Source organism: Desmodus rotundus, chromosome 5, assembly GCF_022682495.2.
Source record: "Desmodus rotundus isolate HL8 chromosome 5, HLdesRot8A.1, whole genome shotgun sequence".
NCBI lineage: Eukaryota > Metazoa > Chordata > Mammalia > Chiroptera > Phyllostomidae > Desmodus > Desmodus rotundus.
In genome coordinates, this window is record NC_071391.1 from 130,687,831 (window position 1) to 130,711,948 (window position 24,118).

At 36.7% G+C, this 24,118-nt stretch overlaps 1 protein-coding gene across 4 annotated transcripts in view; it reads right to left on the reverse strand.

The window, feature by feature from the left end:
• Positions 1 to 720: 720 nt before the first annotated feature.
• ASB3 (ankyrin repeat and SOCS box containing 3) overlaps positions 721 to 24,118 on the reverse strand; it is an 87,950-nt gene continuing 64,552 nt past the window's right edge. For all 4 annotated transcript variants that reach the window (XM_024552802.3, XM_053925758.2, XM_053925759.1 and 1 more), the window contains exons 8-10: positions 21,180 to 21,437; positions 16,088 to 16,221; positions 721 to 2,469 (exon numbers count right to left, since the gene is read on the reverse strand). In XM_024552802.3, the coding sequence (XP_024408570.2) occupies positions 2,264 to 2,469; positions 16,088 to 16,221; positions 21,180 to 21,437 (598 nt within the window). In that variant the 3' untranslated portion in view covers positions 721 to 2,263. The remainder of the gene's footprint in view (positions 2,470 to 16,087; positions 16,222 to 21,179; positions 21,438 to 24,118) is intronic.

Consider the following 24,118-nt stretch of genomic DNA (forward strand, 5'->3'; position numbering starts at 1 on the left):
CAGCCACAGGTGATCATGGGACACGGGAGGAGTATAACTGATCTCTGGGAAGTTGGGCCACCAGAAAGCTGCATATCAAGACACTTGTTACTTGGCAAAGAGGAAAATTTAAAGAAACTGTTCAGGTTACCACTTTTGTATCAGATGATTACAGAAAGATATCCTGACATCAAATGATCACAGAAAAGAATGTTGGATTGCTTAAAGTGTAACAGGGAAGATCAGCAGGAAATATACTTAAAAGATAACATCCAATCAAGGAAGGCTGAAATCTTGGCAACTGTTATTATAATATGATTTGAGTCCAGCTCTGGTAATATGTTCCTCTATTGTATGGGATTCTTCATTAGGCTCAAAGTAACTTTGAACAGAATTAAAGAACCACTGTGCATGTAGGGCAGAGCCTAAGGGCCACACTAACTAGATGTATCATTTTGATCAGAAACTGTAACTATAACTCACCAACCTCTACGTACTTTTAAGTTTTCTTGCTGACTCCTTGCTATAGGTCATAAAATTCATAAATATTTTATTATAAAATATCTGAAAGATTTATCATACATAGTAAGTAAAACCATTTGTTTTAATACCAAGGGCTTTTAAATCTCTCTGAAATATTAATTTTCAGATTTTTAAGAATAATGGCTCAATGATGTTATGGAGAGTTGAATTTTTATTTTATATTTGAACATGAACAAAAACACATGAAAAGACTCAGACTCAAATGTAAATGGTTTATTTATATTTGGCCCTAACAAAAAACTGGTTATGTTAAAAATCTCAGGTTTGAAAAAATGAAGATTAGGACATCTTCAAAATACTACATAGTACATACATTCTTGGAATTTTATTAAGTATCAGCATTTCCACCTGGTTTTCCATATCCTCCCTATTTCTGCCTGTATACCCACCTTCAAACTCTATCCCTACTCCATAGGCAGCAACTATAGCTCTAATTAGCACTGAGTTCAGTCGGACTGTTCACAACGCCTCCATCATTTGGTCTGCCTTCATCGTTGCGTTTATCAAACAGCCAAGGACTATTGGAGATGGACCTGGCTGACCCACTCCCATCTATTTTAAGCCACAGGATCCCAATAGGACAGAAGACTTGCCCTCCTTTGGATGCCATCTCTAGGTGTCTATCATGACAGTAATGCTCCCGTAACTTTTCTTTCAAGGTTAGTCCCCGGAGCCTCTTATCACAGTTCATTTGATCCAGTGTTTAGTCCTCTCTGACTCTAGATTCAGACTGAGCCATAGTAAAATCAATGAGGCAGAGTCTCATTAACCTAGGACTCTGAGGTCTAAATTTCATGGATAACCTATCTTGATAATAAATCTTGATGACCTATCTAGATAATAAAAAAGAAAACACTATAATATTAGTAGAATTGGCGATTTTGCTTCATAGGGTCAAAGCTGCCCTCTGATTGGAGGCTGAATGGAGCTTGAATGTATTTGATATTAAGTAACTCAGGAATACATACCTTTCTGCCCCTTCCAGTCTCCTGATCAGTATTCTAAATATAGCAAAATGCTCGTTATCCCAATACCAATGTAATTTTTTTTTCAACTGAGAATATCTTTGAGGTTAGGCTGTTCCTGCCTTTGCAGAAATAGAGTCTTTTTTAGCCAAAGAGAGTATAAAGGAATTGAAAAAGAAAAAAAAAAAAAAAAACAGCAAAACAATTCATTTTCTACATTCTTTTTTTAAAAGAATTCTTCTGAGTTTACCCAGGAAAAGTCAATGAATATCAATTCTTCATAAAAATGACTAAAGTAAGAAATAAGAACAAAATATAAAATAATTCCTTTATGAACATAAGAAATATTCAACCTCAAATGCAATAATGATAATAACAGATCAACCCCACTCTGTGTCCGCTTCCAGTCAAGTTGTACGCAGTACAACCTAAGCCCCAAGAGCGAGATAAACACAGAATCATCGGTGGGACTATGCCATGTGCAGCACTAGAAGCAGAATCACAGTTCGTTACTAGAACAAAGCAAAAAATGGTAGGTAAATAAATATCACAACATAAAATGTACTGGTGATAAAACTATATAATAAAGTAATGGAAGTGGGGTTTACAGTATTTTTGATCAGGAAGCCCCTAGTTGCATTAAACTAATGCCTCCCCCACAAAAAAGCCTAAACGACCACTGAAACAAAAACCATCTTCTGTGACTATAAAATCATGAAGATTTTGTCTCCACGGCTCTTAGTCTTGGTGGTTTTCAAAGACAGACATAAGGTATGTTAAGTAGTTTCATTGATTTCTCCATCTTGAATAACTGTCAGTTCCGGAACTTCATTCATCCTTAGAACCTCTGCATAGAGCAAATAATTATGTAGGCTTCTGGGAAGTGGCAACTGACAAATAAAACTGTCAGATCGTAGGTGTTCTGGTTTTAGACTGGACCGAATTTCCAAGCGACAAAGGTGGGTCAGGGATGGAACAGCGGCTAAAGAAACAAATCAAAAAAGGAAGATGAAAAAAATTTAAGTGTTAAGGTAAATACCTTTTTACCCCATATCTACGTAGTAAAAGAGAAGTGATATGTTACTTAGACTTACTTTGAAAGATTAGTTGGGCCAGGATGACCATAATAAACTTTGTTTTATAGCCTTCACCTGGTTCCCCTCCCTCCACTTGCTGGCCACACATTCAAAGTCAATACCCAGGGCCATGTAAAATTAAATGTTCAAATACTAAAGATCTGGAAATACCAGTTGTTTCTTAAGAAATGGATGAACTAACATTAGAAATGAGAGCTCACAACAACATATGTTACATCCCTCTTTGTTTCTTTGCCAATGGTCTCCTACTACATTAAGTAAATAAATGTGTAGCTTACAAAAGTTTTCCGCTTCTTATCCATGACATAAAATTTAAAAACTGACACAGAGTGAAAAGTAACTACCACGCCGAATGCCCGTACAGTTCACACACATTCTCTTTTCATTGTTGTCATTGCCCTATGAGGTATATGTTACCACGCTCTCACAGAGATAAGAAAACAGAGGTTTCAAAACAGGCTTAAGCAACTTTCCAAAGGTCATACATCTAGTACGTGGTAAAGCTAGGGTTCAAACTCAAGTGCTTCTGACCCCGAAGCATGTGTGTGCATGCACACACACTAAAACAACTGCTGCCAAAAGCTAATTACCAACGAAAGGATAGTCCCCATACACTTAATTAAGAATCAGACAATAGCGGTTCCATTTTCCACAATGAAAAGTGTTCACTAAAGAAATTAATGTCCATGGAAATTGAGAGTACTCAAAACAGCTAGTGGTTTTATATGAATGAAATGTAATGCCTTTTATTAGTCCAAAAAATCTTGTATAAATTCCCATGAACTATAACATAATTAACAGACTAGGAACACAGCAACAAAGACAAATAGTATGAAGAGCCCAGCTGATACCATATCAGCTGGTTTGACTCCAAGTCTAGGATTTCTTAAACTTTAATACCCCATAAGGCCTGAGACATACTAATTCTCTAACACCTTCAACACCATCTAAACCGCTGAAGTGAATCCATCATCTTACAATTTAGTTTAAGCATAATGGTTTCAGTTTAGTTTATGCAAGAGTCTGGGAAACTCCTCAAACCACAGCTTTTCAAAATGCCAGATGAGGAAAGCATAATTACCTGATTTCGTACAAAAACTTGAGTCTAAGAAGAGATGAGTTTTTTCTTAAACCATGAGTGATAGACTCCCCATTGTAAAAACACTACAGCATCTATGATGTATGGCACATGCATTTCCAGGGTTTTCACATTCTTATCTGTTTAAATTTTACCCTGCTCTGCAAACTTAAAGAATCAGCATTCTCACTTCTAAGATGGGAAAACAGGTAAAGAGATCACTGGAGGGATCAGCAGGAATACATATGGAGAGCCTACCCAAACTGCAATGCTCCCACCCCCAGGTTTCCAGAGGAGTAAGCAGGTTCAACCTCAACAAGTAGGTAGAGTATGTTCAACTATTACATACAAAGAAGGCTTCCTACCCGGTAAGATCAGGAACAATCATTGGCCCTAACGTCACTGAGTATGCACAAATGTAATAAAAATTTTGGAACAAGCATAACTGATTCTTGGTAAGTACACAACCAAGCTGGCAGGGGAAAAAAGTGTGTTGGCATACTAGAGAGCAGCCTATCAGCTGCAAACACTGAGCATGCCAAGGGCACAGCTAAATGGAACTGCTAGAGGAATTGACGAGACAAGTGCATGGGTCAAAGTGAAGTTGGTTACGAGAATTTTTACTTATGTTCAGGTGGAGTTTAATATGCATCTTGTCCAACCGACATCTCTTCATTCTGCACATTCTTGCTCATGTAGATGGCTGTGCAACCCAGAGAGCTGCTCACTCAGGGATAAGGGGTCCTTAATGCTTCTCCGGCTTCTCCGATTTGACAGACTATGCTGACTTACAAACTCCTCTGGCTGACTGAGGAGAATTCCTATGGCTGCCCCACAGCCTTTTGAAGTGCTGACAAGCCTTCCCAGGCCTTCTGACTATACCACTGTAGCCCCATCTTTAAAGCTAAATAAACCATTTGTTTGTTTGCTAATATATGCGCAGAAGCTTAATCATTTGCAGTCAAGCCAAATTGGACCAGTACACATTTGTTATGGGAAGCTTAAGTGACCAGCCGACATGGACACTGTCAACCAACAATGTAATTGACACCAGATCCAAGTGATTTGACTCCAAGTCTAAGATTCTTCAAACAACAGGCGTCCCCAACCTCTGGACCTCAGACCAGTACTGGTCTGGGCCTGTTAGGAACCGGGGAGCACAGCAGGAGGTGAGCTTGAATGTAATGTGCTTGAATCATCCTGACACCATCTTCCCCCACCCTGGTCTGTGGAAAAATTGTCTTCCACAAAACCGGTCCCTGATGCCAAAAAGTGTGGGGACCGCTGCTTTAAACTGTGATAAGCCCCAAATAATTCTCCAACATCTGAAACACGCAAACTTTCAGAAGATCTTTCCATTTAATAATAATGATAATAAAAAGGAAAGAATATAGTTATTTCGCATATTGGTTCCAACTTTAATTGCACCATTTTGATTTCCTCCCAACAAGCACAATAGATCTCTGGACTGATGAATAATTAGAGGTCATAACCATATTCATTTGAACTAAGGAAGTCTTTCATCTGTAGATTGACAAAGACAATAATACACCCATCAGCACATCTTAGTTTATTATGCCACTGAATCTAAGAGAATTTTATAATCATATATGCAGTATTTCAAAGCATGCAAAACCCCCATGGAAGTTTTAGCGATGTGTAGGTAGTATTTCCAGATGTGTTGCCACGAGGCTGCGAGAAGATCAAGCCATGCACTGAATTTAGAGTATAAAAAGGCCCAGAAGCTACACAACGCACTTCCGCTAGAACCAGATTTCAGTTTTTTAAATAAATCTCTCTCTTCTTGGGTTGTAGCGCTGATCATAGCTTAGAAAATAGTGTCTGAACCATGCTATACGTTTACGTTACCTTCTGACGCAATCACTTTCAACTTAGCATGTTAACCCTACCCGGTTTATCTATAGATCTATTAACAGATAAGCAATCTTTAATGCTCACTCTCCTATAGAGTTCTTCGATTTTGTTCACTCTGTTGTATGCACTGACAGAATAATCCAAATAGGCTACCCATTATAGGAAGTTTTATTAAAATCAAAACAACGATCAAAATAAACCCCTCAATTTTTTTGGAAATTAAATTCCCTTGACTGCATTTTTTCCCATCCTCATTTAATTCCCTTACACCCCTTTCCACCCCCCACCCCCGCAATCACCATACAGCCGTCCATTTAATGCCAACTTCGGTAGAGCACTGAACTCCATGTACATCACACATACCCACCACCTATACTTTCCACAACCAGGCATTTCTAGCCTGCCCCCATGCCAACATTCAAATGACCCATCTGCTAGAACTGTATTCCTATGGTTCCTTTGCATGGCTTTCCACATCACATGTATTCATTCGAATTCTGGGCCATCTACTGCAATTTGTATCTTCATCATTAATGTAGTGTCTCTCTGACCAGCTGCCATCCTTTTGTTCCCAACCTTTCTTAATTTACTTGTACAGCCTCTCTCTCCAACTGATTACAACTAGAAAGTCTAGACAAAACACAAAAGGCAACTACCTGAGGATTCTGAAAAATAAGTAATAGGTTAGAGCAGGAAATCAAAAGCGGAAGAATGACCATAGAATGGCAATGAATAGGATAAATGGAAAGAACACCATCCAGTAATAAGACCTGTGCTGGAGTGGAGGAGTTACTACTAATTGTGCGACACTGGGCAAGACACTTAAATACACTGACCCTCAGTTCCTCCTCCATAAAACGGGTATGATACCTCCCTGCATCAAAAGGTTCTCGATGAGGTTCAAGTTAGAACACATTAACAAATGCATTTTATAAACTACAAAATATCATACAAAATTAGACCACTAGATCTAATCTAGTGATCTCCAAATGTTTTGACAGCACATGCAATTAATGAAAAGTCTTTGAGAACATAGCCCCAATGTGTGACTATTTACTTACATAAATTATATGTGTATACTACTAACTTATTTGCACTACAAAACAAACAAAATTAAAAGAATGGGCTAAAATACAATAAGACATGCATTTTAAATAACTTCATTTATTTATTAAAGGTATAAAAAGCCTTTTGTTTTTACTAAAAATATTAATAGTATCTTAACAAGAGTAAGGTGATTGAATAAGCTTTATTAATTAAATCTGAGTGATCTGGTGATTCCACAATTTGGTTCTAGGTCCAGTTTATTTTGCTACTTGGTTATAAGGACTGATACAGCTGAAAAAAATATCTTACAAAAGCACGTACATCAAAATGGGAGTATATCGTGGCTTAGCTGAACTCAGCAAGATACTATCCTAATCCCATCTATCAATTATGCAAGTTTTTGTCAAAATTCACCTGATAGATTTCTATTTTTCCTGCTATCGATAAGCTTACAAGATTTTTAGAGTTTACCTTTTTTACATTTTTACAAAAAGCATTCAAAACCCATGGAAACTGTTTCCAAGTATTTTAAACATGTCAGTATGAGTTTTTCTAAGTGACACACACTGTTTTTGGCAAGAAAATAACAGTAGAAATATTTCCCAGAACCTGATTTCAAAATCATATCCCCATAGCAAAGGTGCTTTCAGAAATCAGTTAAAATGTCATCCTTACCTTAAATCAACAAAACTTTTAGAAAATTTTTACTAGATTTCATACTACTGATAGCTATTTAGCACCAAGGGAAAAAAGGTTAAGATAATTGGAACAATTGTATTTTCATAAAAGAAAAGGACATAATTCATCTTTAAGTCCAAGGACTCTTTCATATATTATGTCACAAGCTAATGAGCAAGTCTCTGCCTGTAAAAACACGATCACCCCCATCTCATTATAAAGAACTAAACACACTAATATATTTTAAAGGTCATGTTTTTATAAAATTATTTACAACATTATTATGTCATGCAATTCTGGTTTCAAGTCCTCTGGTTTCCTGTATTAGCCTATTAGTGATGCAGTAAACTCATTTCACGTATAAGGTTATACCCATTTCCTCACATTTACCGAAATCTAAGTAGTTCTTACATAGCTTTTCCAAAAAACATTTTTCTATGAAGTTGTATCTGTGGCAAATATATCTTTTCTGATACATATTTCCTTTAGTAGCCCTCTTAATAAAACAGAATCTTAACAAATACCCTAACCTGAGACATGCTATAAATATTATATATCTCCTTCCAAATTAGTATACCATACTTTCTACCTGCAGCATTACTTTAACTGTTTTCTTTAACTCTTTAGCATGTTTTCCATGCTTCTTTCAACAGTATTTGCTAACCAAGAATGTATTCTACCTTGTCCTCATATTATTTCAGCCAGTTTTACTGTGGCAGCAAGAATATGTTTCCCCAATGGTATGTGACTTTTCTTGTCACTATTGGGTAAAAAAAAACTTAAAAAGAGTTCTAAGCACTTATCATTATGCTTAGTAAATTTTGTAAAAATAATGAATTGAGCATCATATGAGTTAAATATTGATAGAAAAAGTCACAGAGTCTGTCTTCATATTCTGGATGCTTAGACTACAGAATCTTGCTGATTATGATTTTTTTCATTACCAAGTATCTCAAGACACACTACATCCTCAGGTCGGGCTCACTGTTAACACAGTAAAGGTGAACCGTATTTTAAATATTGTCCTCAACACTTCCAAACTTCTTGCCAGCTCAGATTAGTTGACTGTCATTTATCAGATAACGTGGCTATCTGATAAAGAACAGGAGTGCAGCTCTATGATTATTTTGTTGGTTCAGTTGGACTTGTACCTTAAGTATTATCTTCACAAAACACTGTTTCTTTGCGGAAATCTTTTTAAGCTGCTTTACCAATTTTTGAGAATTGTTCAAGATAAAACTGGATGACACAATCATAGGTCCACTGAACAGTGACAGGGAATTACAAGACACCAAAGCACACCACAAGTATGACTGCATGATCAAGCCCATGCACCTCACTTTGGGAGGCACTGACCTAACCCATATGGATGCACAGGTACAATGTACGAGCTCCTTGGTGGGGAAAAAAGGAAGAAAGTGCAATTCTTACAACTACAACCTCACTATTAAAGAGAGATCAAATGAAAGGGAACTTAATCATTGATAAACAATACCATCTTCCTCTCTCTCACCTTTAGGATGACTCTCTAAAGTCTGGAATATTGGAAAACTATGTAAAATCATCTAGCATAAGCATTTCCTGTGATTATCACATGAAAGAATAAATCATGGTCTCAGAATCACTCAGAAAATAAAAATCCATTTTTCATTTCCCTAACTTGTTTAGGGAACTACAGCACAGCAGTCTGATAGGAAAAAATTAAGCTCAATATTATGAAGCAAATTTTAACTCCCTCTAAAACCTTTCCATAAAGTTCTCAGAAATCCCTACTCTACCATTAACAAATTCACCTACATCTAGAACACTGTATAGAACATACTTTCTCCACCACCTGTCCTCAGAGAAGCCTGATCTTCCCAAGGAAATGACTTCCTTGACCAGTTATTAAATGGACATTTCTCATTCTTCCACACTTTCCCACACCTATCACAGGTCTCAGCATCGTTAGCATTCTCACAGATCTTCCTGCACCACCTTCAGACCCACGTTTTCTGTCCTTAAATTACAACACATTTCACTTCCGACCCTCCCAGAGTTTGCTCTCCCTCACTACCACTACACCCAATCTTTAATATCATTAAGACCTCAGGTGCCCCGACTCCTCCTGCCATCTGATCCCTTCCCTTTATCATTTCTTTTCCTAATCAGACTGAATTCTATGGGCCCATCACGTCTGTTGTTTTGCTTTATCATCTCAATTCTGTACCAGCTCTGACAACCCCCAAGATCAACCTAACCATTTTCCTTTGGCACCCCAATACACAGAAAGCAAAGGAATGCTGGGAAAAAAAGTGATCATATAACCACATAAACTAGTACTACTTCCCACCTCCACCAGGCCCACAGGGTTGCTCAGTAAATCTTTTCACTGTTTCCTAATTTGGTTCCCAAAACAACCATTCTAAAACATCAAGTCCCTTACCCAACTCTCTTAGCAAATCCCTCATCCTCCTTAGCAAGATTTTACCTCCTACTTCAAAGTAAAAACCAAAGGTATTCTAGGATCTTTCTCTGAGCTTCAAATCCTCAAACTATAAACTTACGTATACCCACCCATCCTCACGTCTGCTCTCCTAAAAGGAACGGACCTATTTGAGGTTATTCACATCTCCCTCTGACCTATCTGAAATTTCATTGCATGAATTATTGCTTTCATCTCCAAATCTTTTTTTATTATGTTTTCTTTTATTGATTCTAGAGAGAGGAGAAGGGAGGGAGAAAGAGAGGGAGAGAAACATCAACGTGAGAGAGAAATATCGATCAGTTGCCTCTTGCATACACCCCCACTGGGGACCAAATCCACAACCCAGGCATGTGCCCTGACCAGGAATGAACCTGGGACTCTGGGTTTGCAGAACAATGCCCAACCAATTGAGCCACACCGGCTACAGCTATCTCCAAATCCTTTTATTTTTTAATTTCATTTATTTATTTTTAGAGAGAGGGGAAGGAAGGGAGAAAAACATCAACCAAATGCCTCTCGCAGCATGCCCCAACCAGGGACCACCTGCAACCCAGGCATGTGCCCTGACTGGAAACTCAACCCAGCAACTTTCTGATTAGCAGGAGGATGCTCAACCCACTGAGCCATGCCAGTCAGGGCCTCTCTCCAAATCTTTAATGTTTGTGTGTGTGTTGGGTTATTTCCTCCCTTCCTCTCTCCCTCCTCCCTTACCTTCTATTTATTTATTTACAAACTGAGACGTCTTGATCTATGAAACATGTTCAGCCTCCCTTATCCTAAAAAGAAAAAGAAAATTCTGCCATGACCCTGTATCAGTCCCTTTTAGCCACTGCACTGGTTAAAGAACTACATTCACTTTGTTTTCCACTCATAGATTCTAAATCAGTATCTGATACACAGTTGACATATAATTTAAAAATCCACTCACTGAAAAATTTATGGATATAAACATCTAGATTAGTAAATGCCCACCTATAGAAATACTTACATGATAGCTTCTGTTTACTGAAACTTCTGCCTGTGGTCCACATTTAGAACTGAAATTATAGACTTTGGGGTTAAATGTTCTCAAATAAAGTTATCAGAAGCTAATGCTCTGTCCTTACTGCCTTTCCACCTTAAAATAGATATTTGGGATCTGGAAAATAATTTTCTTTTGTTTTGATTGGGATGTAGCTGCCCCCAAGGGTCTGCCAGCACACATATCCAACACAGTACATAACTGGGAAGAGTAAAATGGGCTTTCAAATAATATTGGTAACCTAACAGTTTGGAGACTTTTAAAAAATTGTTTTAATTTCTAGGGCAACAAACTCTCCTCTCTCAGCTTACCAACAGACTGCTGACAACATAAAAACAGCTTGAACAGCAAAATGTCCTAGCAAATGTGCACGCAACCCATCGGTTCCTAGATTAGTAAGGATTTCTCCACCACCACAACCACCAAAAAAAAGAAAAGAAACACTTGGATAGGAGGCTGTGTGAAGCTAAAATTATCAATGGGCACATGAAACCTTAAAAAAATGTAAAGTATAAAGTTTTCATTAAAAAAAATAAAACTAAGTCTGGCTCTTAAACCTAATAATAAGGGCAGTCTGCAGGACACTATTAATGAAAGCATGATTCTGCTGAAGTGATGTAGGCCCCCAGCATGACTGGCATCTGAGAGATGAGGTCAAAAGTTTCCTGCTCACTCTGACTGGCATCGCTCACTTGGCAGAGTGTCGTCACACAAAGCAAAAGGCCTCGGGTTCGATTCCTGGTCAAGCAAGTGCCTGGGTTGGGGCGCATGCAAGAAACAAGCAATCAATATTTCTCATATTGATGTTTCTCTCCCTTTCTCCCTCACTTCCCCCTCTCTAAAAGTAAATAATTAAAACCTTTTTTAAAAAATGTTCCTGCTTTACAAATAGATCAATGTTTCAGTTTTGAAGACGAAAGGTACTTACCGATGGGGATCTTAGTGATAATGCCTCATTCAGATTAATAGCATCCAGAGGAAATACCTCTAAGAGTTAAAAATCTCTTATGAAAGTGGGCTCTGAATCTCACCAAATATTTACCTTTATTAATTCTGTGGGCACAGCCCCTGTATACAATGAACAATTTATCCTATAGTTTTAAAAAGGCAACTCTTTACTCCCCATATGTCCTCAGTCCCCACCAAACTTTTCAGTTTAATTGAACATTTTATCTAAAAACTGCAAGTCGGGGGTTTGCAAATCAATGTTTAAATAAGCATAAGAAACAGGGAGGTGTGAGTTAAGCTATTCCATCACAAAGTATTCATATAAATACTCATTACCAATTATACTACTTACTACATTATATGTAGCTTTTATTAACCTTTCCTTGGTCATTGACTCTGGGACAGGATTTGGTTATAGGTTAGCTTGGTTACAGGCCATGCTGTGCTGTGATAACATATAAATCCTAAAAACCAGTGTCTTTTTTTTTTAATTTTTATTGTTATTCAATTACAAATGTCTGCCTTTTCTCCCCATCCCTCCACCCCACCCCAGCCGCACCCACCTCCCTCCTCCACCTCCACCCTCCCCCTTGATTTTGTCCACGTGTCCTTGAAACCAGTGTCTTAACACAACAAAGATTTACTTCTCATTGCCAGAAATTATTATAAATCAACTATTCCTACACCTAAATTTAGTTTCTGGTAGTTATTCCCCAATCACCAACTATAAATATAAAAATCTCATAAAATAAGTTGTCATGTGTCGTTAGCTTCATGTGCTTACTACATCTGGTGGTTTACCTTGAAGAGTAGATGAGGGAGGAGCACTGCTCAAAACCAGGAGCACTACTCAGAGTGTCAAAGGAAACTGTGGGTTCAACTGTGGATACTCGCTCGGTCCATCAAATTTAAAGAGTCCTCATAATGTTCCTTAGGTTCCATAACAGAGTACTTATCCTAAGACAGATATACCTTGACTTTTCACTTTTCTTTTGCCTCTACTTTTAAAATCAACTCTCTCTTAAAAATTTGTTCTCAACTCAATCTGCAACATGAAATAGCTGCACTCTGACACACCTCAGGTACTATAATTCTGAACTCATGTCTTAACTACCACTGTTGAAAACCGGGTTGAGATAGACAATATTTAGAGAGAACTGCTCAAAGGGCACACAAGCTATCCACCCCTCCAGACGTTATAAATCTAGCCCTGGTAAAGTTAGAGCAACACACACCTGAGTACCTGGACCACACTGTACTGACCACTTAACAACGGTTTGTACTGAGTTATATTTGATAGCATGTATTCCACATACACTGAAGATGGATACAATAAAGCCCCAAGAACCATGGCTACTACCAAAATACTATCTAGAAAACTGTTCCTTACAACATCCAAGAATATCTTTACTTCTGAGCAATGACATTGTTTTATCTTAAGAAATCTATAACCTGCCCTGGCTGGTATGGCTCAGTGGATTGAGCACCAGCCTGTGAACCAAGGGGTTGCTGGTTCAATTCCCAGTCAGGGCACACGCCTGGGTTGTGGGCCAGGCCCTGTAGGGAGTGTGTGGGAGGCAACCACACATCGATGTTTCTCTCCCTTTCTCTTCCCTTCCCCTCTGCCTAAAAAAATAAATAAATATAATATTAAAAAAAAACTTCCATAACCTACTATCAATGACTAGAGAGTTCACTTAGAGCCAAACTTACAGCCTAACGAGTTTCAGATTAACATGCTATGCTTTCCCTGACCTCATTTCATATCAATCTCCACCTTTATTTTTCATTTGCTTTTACTTTTAACTTATACTGTTTTATGATAGTCTACATTACAAACTGCCTTAACTCCTTTTTAGAACAAAGCAGAGGAATGCTGAAATGAATAGATCAAGAGTTTCCTAGGGCACTTTTAGGGCCTTTTGTAGAATCCAGAGACATATAATACTATTGCTAGAATTATACATAGTTGATCATTAAAGGTTCAAGATGAATTAAAGCCCAGTGCTTTTATCCATACGAATTAAATGTCTTAGACTTGATCTTGGACAGTTGGCCAGTGATTGGCAAATTTTTTTAAGTCAACTGCTATGTGGTAGTTAAACTGATGTTTTCAGAGGTATACAAAAGGCATATGATAAAAAACTGTAACTAAATATGCTGTATACCAGAAACTTTTACAAAATAATCTGAATGTCAACTGAATTGAAAAATAAAAAATAATTGTTTTTAAAGCTGTAACCAGTCAGTAAATTTACCTGGTACACATTTCCTTTCTGATGCAAGAAAAGTTTCTGAAGGAAAACGGACTCATGGACGTGGACGACAGTGTGGTGATTTTGTGGGGGAGGAGAGCATAAGGGGACTAAACGGTAATGGAAAAAATAGAATAAAGATTAAATTTTTTTAAAAAAGTTTTTTTGAAGACAAACCTGATTCCTCCCAGCCTTACTAAAATCCAGCATTGTAACTGCTCCCCTTCTCTGCTGATGAGGAGCCACTGAGGAATACCCTGTTACACCAACATGACTAGGAGGAAAGCACACACTTTTCCTAAGTAGTTTGCAGTAAGAACAGGGTTAAAAAGTCTTTCCAGGATAGTAATAAGAAACCTTAAGATTAGACGACAAGTGTCAATCAGGATTTCCCAACCTCAGCACTACTGACATTTGAGGCCATGTAATTCTTTGGTGTCAAGGGCTGTTGAGCAGCACGTCTGGCCTCCACCCCACCCCGTAGATGGTAACAGCACCCCTACCAACTGTGGCACCAACAACTGTTTGCAGACATTGCCAAGTATCTCTTGGGGGCTCAGGGGCCAAGTTGCCCTTGTTGAACACACCACTGTTTTGGATGAAACAAATAAACAGCTGCCAGGGACAACTCACTTTCTTAGTAAACAGCACTCCCACGTCATCTCACCCCCCTAACCAGAAAATAGACAGAAGGAACAGCAGGACTTGTAGAAAAAATGACAAGTTCAAATTTTGGATAAATCAAAATGTGGGATATGCCAAGCAGAAGTATCCAAAAGGCAGCTGGATATATGGGACTGGAACCAAGAAGAGAGGTCTCTTCTGCCTAATTAAACAAGAAGCCCCGATGGAGTCAGTCTATTGCAGGGTAATGTACTCATGCTCAATTTTTACCTTCACCTGGACAAACTTGCTGCACGTTAAAGTCTTCAGAGTAAACTCTCACCTGTCTTTACTAATTGATACGCTACAGTAATTTTTCCATTTGACATATGCTCCCTCTTTTGACTTTTTGTTCCCAAGTCCACTGTCCCATATCTGTTCTGAATAGATAATTGTTCTCTACTGCTACAGATACATACTTAGTAAAAACAGGTGCAATTCTCCACATTAACAGTTACATGCAAGTGAGTTTCCCAACAAATTCTGTACTAAAAGGCTCGGAGACTCCAGATTATTTTTTTCTTCAACAACAACCTCTCTAACAGTTTAAATAAGCCTCAGTTCAAGAGCATATTTTCCTGAATGTCTGTTTTTTGATTGAGAAAACTTACTTAAGTGTGATTTTCCTAGAAATAAGAAGACATTTCTATATATGCGTAAGTTCACTTGTTAAAAGCTTATTCAACATGTATTATGAGGAGTTACATTTAATGAAAAGTAGCAGTGAAGAAATAATTTTCTTAAGACACATAATCTGGGTAACAAAATGTAGTTAAAGGAAAATAAATCTGAAAAACACAATAGGAATACTTTGCATATATTTAGTTTAAACTACTTTAGTTTAAACTAGTAACCTGTGTAAAATCTTCTACTGCATGCTCTTTAATTTTTTTAATTAGCTTAAACTTCTTAATAAGTGAGAGTTAGTTGAGAATTTGTTTTAAAACAGTCATAGAAAATATCAATCAATTCACAGAATTTTCGCCCAGCTCACCTCCATAGTTATATTATACCAAAACATCACTATATATTCAGTAAGGACAGGTAGAAATAAAGCACAGTAATACTTCCCTTTAGAGATGATAACATATTTAAGAGAGAACACAAATACAAACACACCATGAAAAGGAAAATTAAGTTTAGCATTTTCTGACAAACTAAATATTCACTAACAAGATTTTTAGAACTCACTTTTGTTTATGTAATACTTAGTAAACAAAAGGATATCATTAAATTAAAATATCAGTAAATACATCCTTTTCTTTATATGCTCCTTAGGCTAAAGTTATAAAATCAGATAAGATTTTTGTGGAAGGAAATTACTATCATCTCCCCTCACAATCCCATCCTTCCTCCACATAAAGAAAATGCAAATGATGCCCAATTTAGTAAGTTTGCACAGTTCGTAAAAGTACAATACAGCTAGAGAAGAAAAAGTAGGGAGGTGTGTTTTAAAATTGTACTTTCTTACCAATATGTTGCTGTAGAGCCCAAGAGGAGTTCGAGGCCCGAGCAGAGAGCATCTTGTCAACAGCTGGAGGAAGTCTCCTCCAGTTAGTAAACTCCAAAGTGAAGATAAGGGTGTCATCACTGACTGCTTCAATCCTGTTTTAGCAAGATGTTAACACATCATTAGACACAACATACATCAGGGATTCCTCCTAAAAACACCACATATCTATTCTTACAACACCTTAATATGGAAGACAGAAAACTGGGGCATAGAAAATATTCCTGTTACTGGAGGCAAGCTCAGGGGATGTGAATAAGCATCTACAGGAAACTGAACTGACTCCGTGTGTAGTTTGTCCTATAGATGACAAGAGGAACCTCTACTGTTGAAGAGGGTAGGAACTTTCCTCCCCCTTCCCCAGCAGCAGTGTCAAGAAGAGACAGAGACAGCACCAGTGTCATCAGTGAATTTGCCATTATCTCCCCGCAACTGGACCATCTTGCTTTAACAGTCCCGAAAGGATAAAGCCTGAATACCCCCATCCATCCCTACACTAACTACATGGAAAAACTGGCTTGTTTCTGCCCGACTCCCAGGGATATACAACTGTCCCCGTCTAAGAACTTTCCACATTATAGATTCACCTCTAAAGGATGTACCAGAATCAGTTCCATCTCTAAGATCTGAAAGAAGTTGTTCAAGACAAACAGTTCTCCCTCTATCTTTACAAAATAATTTCAGATTTCCTACCAACCTACTCAAAAGAGACCTCCCCAAATTTTATAAGTACTTGAATCCTAATGAAAAGCACTAGTCGAAGAAAAGTTTTGATTTCTAATACTACCTCCACTTATAAACATATTGCTGAAACTCTTTAAGCCCTTGAGCCTGGCCCTTTAAAATAAGAATACTTACCCTGCCAATTTCAGGGGACTAATTAAAACAACAATATGAGAAAATATAGTAAACATACTTGAACACTCTAAAATGCTACATAAATGTTTGCTATTACTACAACTGGTTTGGAAGTTTCAGCAGGCCTGATGACATGAAATTCAGTCAAAGCTTACAGAGAACACCACATTCTAACAAGATTACCCATCTTGTACCCAATGACAAGCTCCCTACCATCACACTGTCTGAGGAAAAAGAAAATGACTACAGCCTCTAATAATTACTACAAATACAGAAATTCTTTCCAAAGTCATTTTTGTTTGTTGGTTGGTTGGTTTTTTGGAAACATTAATGAGCAAGGTCTAAAGATGGGGGGAAAAACAGAAGGAAAAAAAAGAAACTGAATAATATTCATCTCAAAGGCAACTTACTTTTTGTAATTCAGAGTCAAAATATCCTTGAAATGACTGATTAGAGTATAAAAATTATTTCCCAAATTCGTAATTCTCTAATATGAAAACTTCTATATAACAAAGAACTTCATGTTGCACAAATGCCTTGGGAAAACATTTTACTTCTCAAGAAGCTTTCAATGAAATCACAACTTATCAGGAAATACTGAGAACAAATGAAATTATAAAGTATGTTCAAAAGCAAAAAAAATCTCCCTGACTTTCTAGGAACCCCACACCCAAGGCTACTTGTTCTGGTTCCTTATTTCTTTTCTATGCAGCAAAATGATTTCATTTTGCCACATTAATGTGCTTTGGGTCTCACTGAGACCAAATACAAAGTCACTTTTATGCAGTTATCTAAACACACACAAGAAATACATCCATTTACACTACTTTAGATAATATAACTAATTTTACCAATGCTGATAATGCCACTAAAAATGTATTGTTACTGTACTACACTGAGCATTATGTCGTAGAGCAGCTGTACAATCATAAATGAGGGACAGTTAATCAACTAAATGCACAGATGACATTTACTTTCTATTACTTACTTGTGTTTTGTCATGTATAATGCACACTTTTTTGCCCAAAGTTTTTAGGGAAAATAAGGATGCCCATTATACATAGGTAGCGCCTGAAATAACTTGTATCTGTTCTTATGTTTTGTAATTATTTGTTACATAAAATTTCTTATACCATAACATGTTCAAAAATAAATGTTAAAATTCCTTTATAATACAAAAACAAGTATCTAAATATAAATAAGTAAAAAATTGAGTTAAAAAATTAAAACAAAAGATTTTTTTCCTGAAAGGGCAAAAACCATGGGTGTGCATTATACACAGCAAAACACGGTACGCATTACATTCAGTAGGGGGTGCCTAGTTTTGCATTTAAAGTTAAAAAAAATATTTCAACTTTGTAGATTATGTTGTGATAGGCAAATTATTCAGCCAGATACATTTTTAAAGAACATTCAAGACCAAAAAAAGCTAGGAAAGACGTTTATAATTTACATGACAAAGATTAAGCAACAGACTTACATGTGATATAAATAAGATATAACCAAAATCCACTTTAACAGCACATTGAATTTTTATGGGGGAATTTTTCTTATAACAGCTCTATGAATGTAAATTTGGTCAAAGAAAGCAAAATATTTATCATATTCAGTGTAAATGGTGGCTTTGCCCATTCAATGAAAGAACAGTGAACAAAAATGTGACCATGTTAAGCATATTGCTAAAGTGAAATTTTCTACTGTATTTTTCTAATGAATATAAAGTGACTAAAGTCACCCCTTCTGAGTAAGCTATATACAGTTGGCATTCTCAATCCAGAAAGCTGTAAATTTTACAATTTGCTTCAAAATAATTTGTAGTTTATTGGTTCTTACTCTTTTCCATCCTAACCCATGCAATAAATATAGCTCACACTATATTCAGTGGCTTATTACCACAGAAATTCTCAAATGAGCTACTCACACTGGGGGAGGAAAGTCTCTATCAGAACTGGTATGGGAGAGTAAATTTTACAAGCCTTCTAGGAGAACAAAGCTAAATAATTCCCTCTCCTCCCAGCAGTGTATGTAATTGGTGAAGAAGAATGGAAAAAAGGCAGTGTTTAATTTTTTTCCCTGCATAGGTTCTTCCTAATTCAAGAGTTGAAAGGAGCAAGCTGGCACAGATCAACAGGTTAGGCAACGGATTAAGATACCCAAAATTAAGTGATATAACTAGATAGCACAGTGGTTAGAAAGGCAGATTTGAGCCACACTACAGCACAACCCAGATTCAAATCTAAGTCCCAGCACTAACTAGCTGTGTAAGCTTGGACAAGTATGTTAATCACTGTGCTTCGATTTCCTCTTTTGTAAAATAAAAATAATAGTACCTAGCGTATTTTTTAGTAAATAAGTTAGTACAGTAAAGAATTTTAAACACTGCCTACCATGTGTCAGGTAGTATTCCAGGTGTCGGCTAAAGAAATAAAACTAGAAACCGGAAATAAATATACTTGAAACCAGAAAACTGAAAGTAGTGGGCCAGTAACATGGAGTTGAGTGAGCAGCTTCAATAGCGGAACACAGCACGTGAGGCTGAGAAGAACGTGGGTGCCTTGGGGACAAGCATCAAGTGAGGTAAGAGAGGGAAGGGAGCGCGCTGTCAAGGCTGCCAACAGCTACCCAACATGTTGGCTGGATTTCCAGCTATAGCCAGTGGGTGAATCTTAGAATGGTGCGGAGCAACTGCTGCTAGCTGTCAGGAGCCCAGACACAAGATAAAATTCACCAAGTAAAATGTTAAGGGTACTTACATAGCCTTATTAATAGCTAGATACAGCATTCATTAGTGAGTGTTTATATCTCAGTTGCATGTGTATGAGTGTATATCTGTTAAGACGAATATACATATACAAATAACTTTTAAAAATCAGAGATTTCCCAATAAACTGTCTAAATAATCTTTATATTTCATTCACTTATCTTGAAAATACAATGTCTTTGTGAAAATGTATTACAAAGGTATAGAGGAAATTGCAACAATGAGCATTTAAAGATAACTATGTAATAATCAGCTGTCGGAGAAAGAAGTAAATATAACCAAAACTCAACCCGTTTGTACATACACACAAAAAAAATAAAGTCGAAATGAGAGGGTGTATCTAAACTTTGCCTTTACTTCTACATTCCTCAAATCCCTTACCGCAGTCCTAAGCATAAAACCCTGCTGAGTGAAAATTGCTGAATTATTTATAATGGCAGACATAATAAAAAGGTGAAATGCTGGGATACTGCCAAATAAAGACCTGTTCTTCACATACAGATGGAGAAGCCACCAGGTGGAAAATGGAGTCCCCAGCAATCCAAACTAAATTTACAAGCAGAAACCATTCCGTCACCTGCATGAACGCCAGGAGGATCTCATTTGAAAAAATAAGCAACAACATATCAAAGCACTTTTCTGCTGACACGCAAAAATCTCAGTATTTGTCTAAGCATTATTTTAGTAAATGGTAGATTTTAAAGCACAAAAATTAAGCCTTTTATAATGATTTATTGAAACTTTATAAACTACCCTGGAGACTTTTTCCTGGAGACGTTTATTCTATTTTCTCTTGTACTTGAATTATCTGGCCAAAAGAGTCCTCTCACTGCTACAGTCACCTCCTCAGCCCCAACCAGACACTAACAATTTTTGCAAGGGCTAGAGGCTGTAGAAACAGTTTTCCTCTTCTTGCCCAAGAAAAACCCTAACCCAGCTTTCAATATAATCACTCATAGAGGATACCCTTCTAAGAAAATACCTGACGTAAACAAGTTATATCCTCAGCTGCTTCAGAAATTAGTAGATGTTAAGGGAGACAAAGTTCAAATAAACAAGAGGCTGCACAACAGAAGTGCTCGATCTAGTTGATTAAGGGATAACAGAAATCTCCAAAGCAGCTACACCATTCTGTCAGAGACATTTTAACAGGAGCATGACAGATGGCCTGAGTAGAAGGGATATACCTCTCAGAAGAGTTTACTAGCATCTGCCCCTTTCTACTCCCTTCCCGTTAGTTACCTCCCATCTTTTGGCAAGAATCTGTCCTTACATTCAATCTCACTATTAGCAACCCCCCAATCCAACCATCACAGTCTAATACACACACACACACACACCCTCATCCCAAAATGAGGTCTCAAGAAATTGCGGGAACTTAAAGGTCATATATTCATTCAAAAAGGTAAGGTTCACTACTGTAGGATTGCTTACCAAGAATTGCATAGAAGATTCAGTGGGTCAAATCCAGCAAGTAGGAGAGATGGCAACCATTCCTTGTATTTTGCCTGTGCTTTAATTGCATGACTTATAAATTCAGATGTATGGTTCCATGATGCCAATGGGCAGCCTTTCTTTAAAAAGTAACGAAATACCGAAAACTTCTCATACTTCAGGCAGTATGCCAAATGAAGTTCATTTAGCTGGACTCCGTATTTCAAAAGAGTATTCACAATTCCAAAGAATTCACAGCTCCACCAAAAAAATAAAAAGAAAGAAGTTAGACTTTTACATAAAAAATAAATAAGAATAAATGTTACAAATAATTACTAGTAGTTACAGCTGCAAAATAAGAACAGCAGATGGGATAGTGGATGGTTTTTATGTTTCTAGTGGATTTGAGATTAGAAACTAGGAGAGAGGGAGGGTTTTACTTTTTTCCTTCTTTCTTTTCTTTTTTCTTTTTTTGGACTTCTAGAAAGAGAGAGAGAGAGACATCGATATGTTGTTCCACTTATTTATGCATTCGCTGGTTGACTCCTGTATGTGCCCCGATGGGGGTGGGGGTGAGGGGAGTAGAGGGGACCCATCCACAACCTTGGCGCTCTAGGATGCTGCTCCAACCGACCAAGCTCCTGCCAGGGCAGAGGGTTTTACTTTTTAATTTACACTCTCCTGCGTGTTTTAAATTTTCAACTATGAACAGGAAGTGCCCTTAGAATTCTAAACATTCATCTTAAATAATTTTAAAAGTTATCATTGACATATAGAAAGCTCTTCTCAATTTGTATTTTTGTACAATCTAGTATCTCTACTACAAACTACTTATTAAACGAAGTTATTAAACACTGTGATCTGTCTCTATAGACAGATGACTCATTCTAGCAATCTCCAAAATACCATCTCCTTTGGCAATAACCCTAGTCATTGTCCCCTTTACTTTCAAATGTCTGATGGTAAAAAATAATCACATAGAAAAGCTTTTTTTTAATGAACAAAAATTTAACTTATAGCTTTATTTCTAAATTAATCTACTTTCTCAAGTACTTTTATAGAATAAAAGTATATCAATTGGTACCTATTAAACTGGTTATTTTTTAAATATTTCATCATTCAATACTGGTAAGTCGTGGTTAAACTGATTGAAAATAAGTGTGGTCCTTTTCTGAGAGAGTGAGCTGGCAAGATGTGTGAAAAAAAAGTACCAAAGCTGTAAGAGCACAGACCCCGGAGCCAGTCTGCTCAGCCACTGACTAGCTATGTGACTGTGAATGAGTTACTTACCCTTTCTGGCACAGAATTAGCCCTTTGCAAGTATTTGTAAAATAAATGATATGTGAAGTAAAACACCATATAAACTAAAATAAAATATAATACACATTAATCATGGGACTTTATCCAGGAGGTAAAATTTTTTTAAATTATATTTTATTTGTACCAATGTTAACCATAGTATTATCTATAACAGACTTTAAAAAGAAAGAAATTGCCTAAATGTTGAATAATAGAAGAGTGGGTAAGTACAAAATATAATATATTCATCAAAAACTGCAATTACGATGGTTGTATGACCACTTAAAAAAAACTATGATATAATTTTAACTGTTATAAAGCCCAATAATACATATGTTTACTATATAGACAACTGTGAAAAAAATATGTAAGAATAAAATTATTCTCCTTTTGAAACTGACATTAATGCTATTTTAAACAAATAAAAATATTTAACCATAGTGTTATAGAATATAAATAAGAGGCACTATAGATAAAAGCAATGTAACTGTTTAAACCGTTCTCAAGTGAGACCCCTACTTCTGAGGACTTACTGTAGAACTTTAAACCAAGGTTTTAAAGCAGTTAAAACACTATATACATTAGTAAAATGTCACTTAACCCATACATATTTTTATAAATCTATTTCACTTATACCCCAATCTGTGATTCTTTTCTTTAAAAGATTAAACAATATTTTCTTTACTTTTAACTATCTTCACAGCAATTTAAAAATCTATATTCAAAACCTCTTTATAAAAATTAATAACTTTGTTGTCTGTCTAGTATCTTGCTATCTGTCCCTGATAAGAAGTCCATCATTAGATCACTGTTCTTGAGAACAGCCCTGTACATTTATGTATGTTCCTCTGGCTGTTTTCAGACACAGGAAAGCTGAGGGAATTCATGGCCAGCAGTCCTGCACTGAAAGAAATGTTGAAGGATACACTTCTGACTTACAGTCCTACACAGTTATCACCAATTTATTCCAACCACTTCGACCCCATTAGGTTCTCATTATTTTGCCTGCAGTTATTATTACTTGCTGGATCCACTGTAGAACAGACAAACTATATATGGACTATTGAACATATTTCAAAAAATATGCAGGCAAACTGTAAGAAAAGCTCAAGACATTCACTTGTTACAAATGTTACATATCATTCTCAAGAAGCCTGGCAATTTTCAAGGGTATGTGTGTTTACATGTGCAGCTCAGGGATTGGCTCAATTCTTCCCTCTGAAGCCATCTTTACTGCTTTGAAACCATCAGTAGCTCTTACAGAGGACATACTTTTGCTATAGAATACAAAGGTAAATGTGAGCTGTAAATACACCTATCAGATTAAGTGTTACAGATTTTCCATTTAGAAAAAAAAGAACTACAAAACCAAGAGACTTTTTTGTGAAAATTTCAACATGAAACATTAGTCCCTGAAAATGATCCATATAAAAAAGACTCTGAAATGAAAATATTTGAGAAACCCTATAGTATAGAGTCTGAAAAAGAAAATATAAGATAAACATATTTTTATACACTATTCTAGTACATATTCAAATTATATGCTAAAACATTTTTCTTCAACCTCCAGACACCTTTGAGAAGTAGGTCTAAAATTAAAGCAAAGGATACAATCACTAACCTCAAATAAGTATACTATA